The sequence below is a fragment of the Moschus berezovskii genome, chromosome 7, assembly GCF_049115385.1.
Source record: "Moschus berezovskii isolate FMDL1 chromosome 7, NW_MosBer_1.0, whole genome shotgun sequence".
NCBI classification, from domain to species: domain Eukaryota; kingdom Metazoa; phylum Chordata; class Mammalia; order Artiodactyla; family Moschidae; genus Moschus; species Moschus berezovskii.
Genome location: NC_142466.1, coordinates 93,597,884 through 93,610,516, shown reverse-complemented (window position 1 = coordinate 93,610,516; position 12,633 = coordinate 93,597,884). Strand labels below are relative to the sequence as shown.

General features: G+C 42.0%; 1 protein-coding gene across 1 annotated transcript in view; it reads right to left on the bottom strand.

Moving 5' to 3' along the window:
* Positions 1–12,633, bottom strand: part of ROR2 (ROR family WNT receptor 2) — a 268,431-nt gene that overhangs the window by 36,131 nt on the left and 219,667 nt on the right. The window contains exons 3-4 of the mRNA XM_055427508.2: positions 8,573–8,860; positions 7,491–7,521 (exon numbers count right to left, since the gene is read on the bottom strand). Coding sequence (XP_055283483.2) covers positions 7,491–7,521; positions 8,573–8,860 — 319 coding nt within the window. The remainder of the gene's footprint in view (positions 1–7,490; positions 7,522–8,572; positions 8,861–12,633) is intronic.

Below are 12,633 nucleotides of genomic sequence, written 5' to 3'. Positions count from 1 at the left end.
GAAACTTTACTGAGTAAGAAAATTTGCAAGTATTGAATCCATCAGTTCAGTTCAGTAGCTCAGTCGTGTCCGACTGTTTGCGACCCCATGAATCACAGCACGCCAGGCCTCCCTGTCCATCACCAACTCCCGGAGTTCACTCAAACTCACCTCCATCGAGTCGGTGATGCCATCCAGCCATCTCATTCTCTGTCATCCCCTTCTCCTCCTGCCCCCAATCCCTCACAGCATCAGAGTCTTTTCCAGTGAGTCAACTCTTCGCATGAGGTGGCCAAAGTATTGGAGCTTCAGCCTTAGCATCAGTCCTTCCAACGAAAACCCAGGACTGATCTCCTTTAGAATGGACTGGTTGGATCTCCTTGCAGTCCAAGGGACTCTCAAGAGTCTTCTCCAACACCACAGCTCAAAAGCATCAGTTCTTGGGCAATCAGCTTTCTTCACAGTCCAACTCTCACATCCATACATGATCACTGGAAAAACCATAGCCTTGACTAGACGGACCTTTGTTGGCAAAGTAATGTCTCTGCTTTCTAATATGCTATCTAGGTTGGTCATAACTTTCCTTCCAAGGAGTAAGCATCTTTTAATTTTATGGCTGCAATCAGCATCCGCAGTGATTTTGGAGCCCACAAAAATTGAATCCATAAATAAGGAAAACAGACTGTATTTAAATTGGCAATCCAATGATTATTAAACCAATATAAATATGTTCAACTTCAATATTTACTGGTGAAATCTAATGTAAAACTGATATAAATTACCATTGACACCAGAGATATTGGCACAGTTTTGAGTTCTGATAATACCATGTGCTGGGAAACATGAGGAAATAGAAAATAAGAGCTTATGCATTGCCAGTGGGACTATGAAATTCTTTATTATTTTGAAGACAATCTTGCCATACCTTGGAGAAGGAAATGGCAACCTACTCCAGTATGCTTGCCTAGAGAATCCTATGGACCGAGGAGCCTGGCAGGGTACAGTTCATGGGACTGCAAGAGTCAGACACAACTAGCGACTAAAGAACAACAGTTAACTACAAAGAAAATCTTCACCAATTACCAACTGTAAAATCCATAGCAAATTCACTGATAATAATACAACAAAAATCAGAAGACAACAAAAAACAAAAGCTTATATACCTGGAGGGGAAAAAGATGTAGCCAAAATAATATTCAGAAGAAACTTCATTGTTTTAAATGTACTTGTTTGAAAATTTAAAATGACTAATTAAAGAAATTACTTTTTCAAGAAGTCAGAATGACATAAAGATCACTGGAACCACTACATACACATAAAAATGGCTCAATTTATTATAAAAAGACCAATCAGATCAAATGCTGGCAAACATTGCAGCAACCAGAATTCTCCTACCTCGTGGTGGGAGTACAAATGGTACAACTACCTTCAGAAAAGGTCTGGTATTTCTTACAAAGCTCAGCATATAAATATCTGATAAGTCAGCACTTTGACCTCTGGAAATTTATCTAACAGAAATGAAAATATTCATCAACATAAAAAGATGCAATCTTCTCAAGTGTCCATCAACAGGAAAATGGATAGAGCAAATGAAATAGTCACACAACAGAATGCTATTCGGCAAGAAAAAGCAGCTGTCTACCAAAACATGTACTGTATAGATGATTTTGAGAATATTATGTCAAGTGAAGGAAACTGCTTGACATTTAACTCCAATGACCATTATATCTACTACCGTGGGCAGGAATCCCTTAGAAGAAGTGGAGTAGCCATAAGAGTCAACAAAAAAGTCTGAAATGCAGTACTTGGATGCAATCTCAAAAATGACAGAATGATCTCTGTTCGTTTCCAGGCAAACCATTCAGTATCACGGTAATCCAAGTCTAGGCCCTGACCAGTAATGCTGAAGAAGCTGAACGGTTCTGTGAAGACCTACAAGACCTTTTAGAACTAACACCCAAAAAGATACCCTTTTCATTATAGGGGATTGGAATGCAAAAGTAAAAAGTCAAGAAATACCTAGAGCAACAAGCAAATTTGGCCTTGGAGTACAGAACGAAGCAGGGCAAAGGCTAATAGAGTTTTGCCAAGAGAACTCACTCATAGCAAACACCCTCTTCCAACAACGCAAGAGAAGATTCTACACATGGACATCACCAGATGGTCAACACTGAAATCAAACTGATTATATTCTTTGCAGCCAAAGATGGAGAAGCTCTATACATTTAGCAAAAACAAGACCGAAAGCTGACTGTGGCTCAGATCATGAACTCCTTATTGCCAAATTCAGACTTAAATTGAAGAAAGTAGGGAAAACCACTGGACCATTCAGGTATGACCTAAATCAAGTCCCTTATGACTGACTATACAGTGGAAGTGAGAAATAGATTTAAGGGAGCAGATCTGATAGAGTGCCTGATGAACTATGGACGGAGGTTCATGACATTGTACAGGAGACAGGGATCAAGACCATTCCCAAGAAAAAGAAATGCAAAAAAGCAACACGGCTGTCTGAGGAGGCCTTACAAATAGCTGAGAAAAGAAGAGAAGCAAAAAGCAAAGGAGAAAAGGAAAGATATACCCATTTGAATGCAGAGTTCCAAAGAATAGCAAGGAGAGATAAGAAAGCCTTCCTCAGCGATCAATGCAAAGAAACAGAGGAAAACAATAGGAAAGACTAGAGATCCCTTCAAGAAAATTAGAGATACCAAGGGAACATTTCATGCAAAGATGGGCTCAATAAAGGACAGAAATGGTAGGGACCAAACAGAAGCAGAAGATATTAAGACGAGGTGGCAAGAATACATAAGAACTATACAAAAACAATCTTCATGACCCAGATAATCACAATGGTGTGATCACTCACCAAGAGCCAGACATCCTGGAATGTGAAGTCAAGTGGGCCGTAGGAAGCATCACTACGAACAAAGCTAGTGGAGGTGATGGAATTCCAGTTGAGCTATTTCAAATCCTGAAAGATGATGCTGTGAAAATGATGCACTCAATATGCCAGCAAATTTGGAAACCTCAGCGGTGGCCACAGGACTGAAAAAGGTCAGTTTTCATTCCAATCCCAAAGATAGGCAATGCCAAAGAATGCTCAAACTACCACACAATTGCACTCATTTCACACGCTAGTAAAGTGATGCTCAAAATTCTCCAAGCCAGGTTTCAGCAATACGTGAACCGTGAACTTCCAGATGTTCAAGCAGGTTTTAGAAAAGGCAGAGGAACCACAGATCAAACTGCCAACATTCACTGGATCATGGAAAAAGCAATAGAGTTTCAGAAAAACATCTATTTCTGCTTTATTGACTATGCCAAAGCATTTGACTGTGTGAATCACAATAAACTGTGGAAAATTCTGAAAGAGATGGGAAACCAGATCACCTGACCTGCCTCTTGAGAAACCTGTATGCAGGTCAGGAAGCAACAGTTAGAACTGGACATGGAACGACAGACTGGTTCCAAATAGGAAAAGGAGTACGTCAAGGCTGTATATTGTCACCCTGCTTATTTAACTTATATGCAGAGTACATCATGAGGAACGCTGGGCTGGAGGAAGCACAAGCTGGAATCAAGATTACTGGGAGAAATATCAATAACCTCAGATATGCAGATGACACCAACCTGATAGCAGAATGTGAAGAAGAAATAAAGAGCCTCTTGATGAAGGTGAAAGAGGAGAGTGAAAAGGTTGGCTTGAAGCTCAACTTTCAGAAAACTAAGATCATGGCATCTGGTCCCATCACTTCATGGGAAATAGATGGGGAAACAGTGGAAACAGTGGCTGACTTTATTTTGGGGGGCTCCAAAATCACTTCAGATGGTGATTGCAACCATGAAATTAAAAGACGCATACTCTTTGGAAGGAAAGTTAGGACCAACCTAGACAGCATGTTAAAAAGCAGAGACATTACTTTGTCAACAAAGGTCCATCTAGTCAAGGCTGTGGTTTTTCAAGTGGTCATGTATGGATGTAAGAGTTGGACTATAAAGAAAGCTGAGCACCAAAGAATTGATGCTTTTGAGCTGTGGTGTTGGAGAAGACTCTTGAGAGTCCCTTGGACTGCAAGGAGATCCAACCAGTTCATTCTAAAGAAAATCAGTCCTGGGTGTTCATTGGAAGGACTGATGTTGAAGCTGAAACTCCAATATTTTGGCCACCTGATGCGAAGAGCTGACTCATTTGAAAAGGCCCTGATGTTGGGAAAGACTGACGGCAGGAGGAGAAGGGGACGACAGAGGATGAGATGGTTGGATGACAGCACCGACTTGATGAACATGGGTTTGGGTGGACTCCAGGAGTTGGTGATGGACGGGGAGGCCTGACATGCTGCGGTTCATGGGATTGTAAAGAGTCGGACACGACTGAGTGACTGAACTGAACTGAAGGAAACCAGGTTCAAGTGTCTACGTGCTATAGGATTTCATTTCTATACAGTTCTAAAACATGTAAACTTAGCTCATGGTAGAAAAAATGTCAGGACAATTGCCTTGGGTGGGGGAGTAGTGATTAAGAAGTTGCATCATGGAACTTTCTAGAATAAGAGGAATGTTCTGTGCCTGGATAAAGGTTTAGAGTGCAGAGGTTTTTGCATTTTTGGAGCTGATTAATAGAATACATAATATCTGTGCATTTCTTTGTATGCAAGTTTAACTCGAAGAGATGAGAATAGTAAGTACACAGATGTTGAACTCTTGTTAATGATTCCATAATATTTCTAAGTGATATCATAATCAATAATGGTACGTAAAATATTTCAGGATAAGTGTACAAATATCTGCAACTTACTGAAATGAATAAAAAATTAGATGACTGATGAATGGAAATGTATGTAAAAATAGGATAGCACAGTAAAATGTAAATAGCAGGAACTCATTGGCAGGTATTTGGGTTGGATATTCACCATAAAATTCTTTTTACTTTTTCACGTCGTTGAATTTTTCATAATAAAATGTCATGGAAAAGAATATCTTAAAACACAAAGAAGGCAGTCCTTGATAGGACAATTTGATTTAGATATTAATTTTCAACCAAATTTATCTAAAAATTCATTGCAATTCTAATCAAAATAACATCAGAATTCTCAAGGAAATTAGTGTGTTCTTTAACAAGACAACATAAACAGCCAAATAATTACTGGTAATTATTAATAAATGACAGAAAAATATTAACTTCTACATAATCAATAAATAAGACACTAATTTTTGTCATCAATTTCTGTGATTTTTAGTTTTTCAATGTTTTAAGGTGATTAAAAAGAGGTGTCTTTTTTATTGAAATATACTTAATTTACAATTTGTGTAAGTTTCAAGTATACAGCAAAGCAATTCACTTACACATATATATTCTTTTTCAGATTCTTTTCCCTTATGAGTATAGTTTCCTGTGCTATACAGTAGGGCCTTGTTTACCTCTTTTATATATAGTAGTGTATATCTGTTAATCTGAAACTCCTAATTTATCTCTCCCCTCTCTACCCCTCTACCCACATTGATAATCGTAAGTCTGTTCTTTACGTAAATAAGGTTTGTAAATAAGTTCATTTGTATCATCTTTTTAGGTTTCACATATAAGTGATATCGTTTGGTATTTGTCAGAATTACTTCACTTAATATGATAGTGTCTGGGTTCATCCATGTTGTTGCAGATGACATTGTTTCATTTATTTTCACAGCTGAGTAATTCCATGGTATATATGCCACACATCTTCTTAGCCACTCATCTGTCAGTGGACATTTAGGCTTCTTCCATGTTTTGGCTATTGCAAATAGTGCTGCTATGAACATAGGGGTGCAGGTGTCTTTTTCAAATTATGGTTTTGGGATTGCAGAATGATATGGTAACTATTCTTAGTTTTTTAAGGAATCTCCATACTGTTCTCCATAGTGGCTATACCAATTCCCACCAGCAGTGTAGGAGGATTCCTTTTCCTCTGCATACTCTCCAGCAAGAAATAAGATATAATTATTAAAAATAATTAAGAAACAAACAATGTGAGGATCACGTGCAAAGACTATGAAGAACCAGCTGACAAAGATGCACCGTAAGCTAGGAAATGTCTCTCACGGCCTCACTGGTGGCAGAAAGGGAGAACAAAGCAGTCAGCATCAGTGTTCCTCCTTCCAAGCAGCAGAAATGAATGGAGGTGAGAATCATCTTGGAAGATAAGAGAAACGGGTCCTCACACTGTGGCAGGGATGAGACCTTTGTGCCCTCCCCCATCCACCTGCCACTAGCAGGTTTTCTCTTACGAGAGGTGCATCCTGTGTCCCTGCCTGTCCTACTCCCCAGAATCTCCCCTAGAGAAACTGTCCAGCAGCCTAACAAAGTGGCCACCGTGGATGTGGGAAACAACAGGAATTCCCACAGACAGAGAGCAGGAGAAAGACCATCAGGGAAATGTAAAACACACTGACACTGTTAATTAAACATGTCAAGTTCAATATTAATTTATGTGAAAAAGTGAACAAAAGTGAGACGGTGCATTTCCCTACCTCAGCGCAATGGCCAATGTTTATGAGGCTGCAGGGGGACATGGATAAGCAGACACTGCTTGGCAGACAAACACAGTGTCTGTGCCACTGCTCAGAGCTTTGGGAGATGAAGCAATGGCCTGTCCAGGAAATGAGGAATCCACAGCCACTGCTAACCTCAAACACAGGGGCTGAAAAGAGTGATTCTCACGGACCTCTCAGGTCCAGAGGAGAAAAGATGCTGCACCAGCAAAAGAGAGGCCTGAGTTCACAGCCAGAACTTGCCCGCAGCTAGGTGAAGACCAGTAAGCCAGGTTCTGAGCCTCAGTCTCCTCATCTCTAAAGTGGGTCTGAGAATGCCCCCCCACCCCATGGTGGAAGGTTCCCAAGGCTCCATGAGCATACATTTCATAGACTGTAGCTGGTGATGCAGTAATGGGTGGTGCTGAGATTTCAGAGTAACTACCTCCCTGTTTGGGTTTCCCAGGTGGCACCAGTGGTAAAGAACCCACCTGTAAATGCAGGAGACGTAAGAGACATAGGTTTGATCCCTGGGTTGGGAAGATCCCCTAGAGGAGGGCAAGGCAATCCACTCCAGTATTCTTGCCTGGAGAATCCCATGGACAGAGGGGCCTGGCAGGCTACAGTCCACGGATTGCAAAGAGTTGGACATGACTGAAGTGACTTAGCACGCACGCACCCACTTCCCTGTTTCAAATGTTCTTGGGACATCAGGGTCCTGGCAGTCCAGGCAGAATTGTCTGTACAATTACTCTGCCTCCTGTTGTTCTGTAAGGTCATAATCTCTGAAAGCAACGATCAATATTTTTATGGCTTTTCCCCTAACACTCAACATGGAAAATACAACCATTTTCCAGCCCAAAGCAAGCACATTGCCATCCCTTGTGAAGTCTAGCCAACTTCTAGCAAATTCAGCAAAGACATATGTTTGCCCAATTTATAGCCTGGATTCTTACATAACGGAAGCCCACAAAGAATGAGAAAATGGTTTGAGGAAAGCAGATACTTACTGAAAGTTATGATTTGGGCTGTGTGTTGGACCTAAAAGGAAAAAAAAAAAGACAAGTTATTAATACTTCATGATTTGGAATAATTTTTTTTCCAATCTGGCCAGTGGTAAAGGCAACCACAGTCCAGGGTGCTCATTTGTGGTGAGCCATCTTCAGCCTCCAGCTCTGCCCCTGCCCAAGATTATATGCCAGGGATGGCAAAAACCACTGAGGATGGAAGGGGTGCTCTCTGTCGATGCAGAAACATCAGGAGATATTTTGGGAATTTTTGCTGTCTTTTCTTTCTTCTCATCCAACCTTGATTCACAAGATCTGTCCTACTGGTGACAAAATGGCTGGGGCATTGTAGCTGCTGCTGCTGCTAAGTCCCTTCAGTCATGTTCGACTCTGTACGACCCCATAGACGGAAGCCCACCAGGCTCCGCCATCCCTGGGTTTCTCCAGGCAAAAACACTGGAGTGGGTTGCCATTTCCTTCTCCAATGCATGAAAGTGAAAAGTGAAAGTGAAGGCGCTCAGTCGTGTCCAACTCTTCCCGACCCCATGGACCACAGCCTACCAGGCTCCTCCGTCCATGGGATTGTCCAGGCAAGAGTACTGGAGTGGGGTGCCAATGTAGAGACCTCCTCATAACTAGGATGAAAGGGATACATTTCTGTCTGCCAGTTGATTGCCTTGTGCCACCTGTGATAAGCACAAGAGTACAGAATGGTCCTCACCTTCCGTTCCCCACCCATCCTCTGGGCTGGGGTGGGTTTCTGTGGGTGGGTGGGTGCCTGTCTGGATCGTCTGGGCCTCCCCCATGGGGGTGACCTCCTGACACACAACATGTCTGGCATTATTTTCTGCACTCCAGGTTTATAGACCCCTCCATCTGCGTCTATTTTCTTTTATTACTAGTAAATGGGTAACAGGTTAAGCTGGGGACCTCATGCACAATGGGAAAGGCCTCAGGGAAGGGTTTTATTGATTTCCTCTCTGTTGCTTGTGTATGTTCAGTTTCAAACTGCAAATTAATCTGTGCTCGGTGACTGGGGACCTTCCTATTTGATAAGCAATGTGCCGGGGGCCGTGCCCACTCACCGAGTCGCACAAACAGGACGCCGGTGGCAGTGATGGTCTTCACTCCGTTGGTGGCCACACACTGGTAGTAGCCGGTGTCCGTCGTGTCCAGGTCCTGGATCCGCAGCCGGGAGCCGTATTCCGTCTTACGGATGATGACGCGCCGCGGCTCCTGCACCACCGGGGCGTCGTTCTTCAGCCACCGCACACTGGGTGGTGGGTTTCCGGCCACCTTGCAATGCAGAATCGCTGTCTGGCCTTGGACTATGGTGATATTGTTAACTGGCTCTAGGAAATTCAGAAAGTACCCTGCAAAGGAGAAGAATCAGAGAAAGGCAAATGAGAACAGGGAGAAAGGGCTCCCTGGGGCTCCTTCTACGAACTGCTTGGGGGAGGTTCTGACTGTCACATACAAACCTTCCATTCTCCTTATTGGCTTAATGGGGGTAATTATATTCTAGAATGTTGCCTCCAGCACTGAAGGAGCAAATAGGGAACCGGCTGCTCCTGAAGAAACACAGGGTTAGGTTCCTGATTGCCTCTGCTCACAGCATTCTTACCAACTGATCAATAAAGAACCTTGTTTTAGTGTGCTTCAGTTTAAAGACACTTTATTTAATAAGTATTGTTGATTCATTAACATTGAGCTCACAACCAACAGCCCTATAACTTGGTCTGAAAGAAGCTTATCTAACACACATGCTTTCACCCTAAGGCACATCTTGTGTTTAGGGCACCAGATAGCACTTCAGCACCATTATTGGGAGCATTTTAAATAGCCAGTCACCAACAAAAAGCAAAAATCCAAATGCATGGGACTAAACAGACCATGGAAAGGGCATTTGTTTACAGTATGAGCTGGGGCACTAGACAGAGTGTTGTTTTGTACAAGCTCATCAGGGAACATGTGCATCAGCAATTCAAAATTTTTACTGCTGTAGGCATGTCTATGGATGCTGTGAGAATTGATTTTGGGATTACAAACACATTTTAGGTTATAAGTAAACTTGAAAATACAGAATCTGCAAATAATGATGATCACATTCTCTCTGCAAGCACTAAATCTAATCTCACTAATTTATTAAGCAAATTCATGCTCAAAAAGTCCATCCTCTTTCCTACCACATCATCAAGCACAAGCCACAATAAGGAAATGAGAAAAAGAAAGTGTGTAACAAAACAGAGACATCCTCAGGAACAAGCTAATCATTGGTCTGAACAGAACAAAAATAACAAGGCTGAGTGTTGCTAAAGGCTCTGTCCCACCGCACTCAGGTCAGAAGCAGGAAGAAACCATCCCAGGTTCAAATTCAAGAGGGAAAACAGAGCCTAAAGGTACCAGAAATACACAGCAAGTGGGGCTGGAAATGCTGCCCTGGAATGTGGGGCCCCATTCAATCACAGTCAGGAGCTCTCAGCTAGTGACACAAACCATGGGGAACAAGAGGAAGTGAAACAGACAGCAGTTGGGAGGGATTTGTGCATGTGTGTGTGTGTGTGTGCGCACATGCTGTTGGTCAGGGGCTGGAGGGATACTCTCTGTTAAGATAAACATGCACACTAAAATTCCATAACACCAAGAAAACCCACTAAGGCTAGAGAGACAAGACAATCAATCATCAGGAGATGAGATCACTGCAGACAAATTAAGACAACAGAGCATTCTGAAAAAGACTATAAAGGATAGTACTGTTCTAAATCTTTTGTCTTGATTTCTGGTTGGTCTCTTTTTTGTTTTATTTAATGAAGTAAAAGATGGAAAGATGGCACATATCTGTATTACTGATTTAACTGGATGAAAAATTACAGGATTTCTAGGACCCTGGGGATAAATTTCACAGGCTGGGTGAAGGAGATAGGAAGAAGCTGAAGAGGCAGGAGGCTGTGAATTTCAAGACGAAGATAGTTTCCCTTCACAAGGGAGAGTGGGTAGATATCTGTGTAGAGAGGTGTCACTAACTAGTGCTGATTACTATTTGTGATTATTATTAACAACATTATTAGATTCAACCTTTATTTTCTGCTAGCCAACCCCCTTTCTCATGCAGTGAATTAAGTTGTACAAGAGAATTCTCACTGATGACACAAAGCCAGAAGGTAACTGAAATGTTAATGACAAAACCCTGGAAAGAGGCTAAATCAAGCAGGTAACATTCTGGATAGTCATGGTTGTTCACTAACCATACAGGCTCAACTTGGGGAGACCTGCGTTCCTGCTGAGGCTCCTGCATTAGATCCTGCATTTCTGAAAACAAAATGAGATCTGATCTGACAGTCCAAAGCAGTTGCTATGGTATAATCTGGGTTGCCCAGATTATAGCAAACACGTCGTTTCACTGTGTTCTGGCCAGAACCCAAGTAGTTACAAGTTGTTTAAGATTCAAATGCTTCATTAAGGTCTCATAACACTAAAAAGCAGAGTAGGGCATATAAAATAGTCATCAAATCATAACTTAAAATAGCAAATGACATATTAGATTAAAATCACCATGATCTCTTCTTTTTGGTACAAGTTTAATTACAATTCTCATCTCTACACTGATGACAGTTTTTCCATGGCTTCCTGGGAGACACAGACATAGGAGTGTAAGGATCTGTGTTTCCAAGCTGACTAGCAAAAATCTAAAAGGAGCAGGCCTAGGGTTCTGAGGGCTAAGACTGAGTCATCTATTTGGAGGACTGGCCTAAAAGCAGTTCTGCCACCACCTTCCTCCATTTTTAGGGTATCTGTATACATCAACTTGGGACATCTCCACTGATCATCTAAATATCTTGAAACATATAGGAGGATCTTCTTCAGTGTGAAAAAAAATATTAGTCAAGAAAGAGAAGAAAGGGAGGGAACCACTCAGAGGAGAAAGTTAAGGAGAGGGTTCCTTTTGTACAACTTATAGAAGGAAACCTGGGGAGAGTTTGAGACCATCCGTTCTGTTCTGTTCTGTTCCGTCGCTCAGTCGTGTCCGACTCTATGCGACCCCGTGGACTGTAGCCTACCAGGCTTCTCCGTCCATGGGATTCTCCAGGCAAGAATACTGGAGTGGGTTACCGTTTCCTTCTCCAGGGGATCTTCCCGACCCAGGGATCGAACCCGGGTCTCCCGCATTGGAGGCAGACACTTTAACCTCTGAGCCACCAGGGAAGCCCTTGAGACCATCCAGTTACTCTAAATACAGACTCTCATTGTCTACTCCTTTTGAAGAATATCTTGTTTTTTCACATTGAAGGAGTACGTAAATCTGAAATCCTTCTCCGCTCCAGTGAACAGCTTCTCCTACACCCCTGATTGATAATTGATGGTGGTTTAGACCTAGTCTTTCTTCCAGGAAGGCTCCTTTTCTGAGAAATGCAGAATAGGGAAGATGACCTTCTTGGTTTGCCTTTCGTGTGGGCACAGAGAGTGTGATGTTAACCCTGACCCACCGGGTGGGGCGCTGTGAAACCATCTACAGTTAAGTCCCCTACACTGGAACCTTCAATTTTCAAACTTTCAAAGATTTGAACGTGCATTCGCATGTCTAGTCATGTAAGTTAGTTCACATATCTGGCATACACTGTCACATGCATGCATCCTCTACAAGTGGTTGCACTTTTGTGTGCTTTACGTGTAGAACTGTATACAGTACAGTAGTATGGTATCTTTATTTCAAGTCCAGGATGCCTGGGAGCAAGTGCAAAAACAATGGTGATATAGCTGGTACTACTGTACTTTTCCAGGTACTGTACTGTAAGGTTGAAAATGTTTTCTTAATTTTTTATGCTTATTTGTTTTTGTGTATTATTTATATAGAAAATATTATAAACCTATTACAGTACAGTATTATATAGCTGACTGTATGAATTGGGTACTTAGGCTAACTTTTTTGGACTCATGAATGAATTGGACTTATGAGCATGCTCTAGGAACAGAACTCATCCATATGTAGGGGACTTACTGTACAGGAGTCAGATGGCTTAACCAGGGATGATGCCACTATTTCCTTTTTTGATGCTTAATCAACTCTAGCTAACAAGGACTGGAGAAATCCATTTGTGCTGGAATCAAGCACCTTAGGGTCTCCCTTTGGGGGTGATGAAAATGTCTG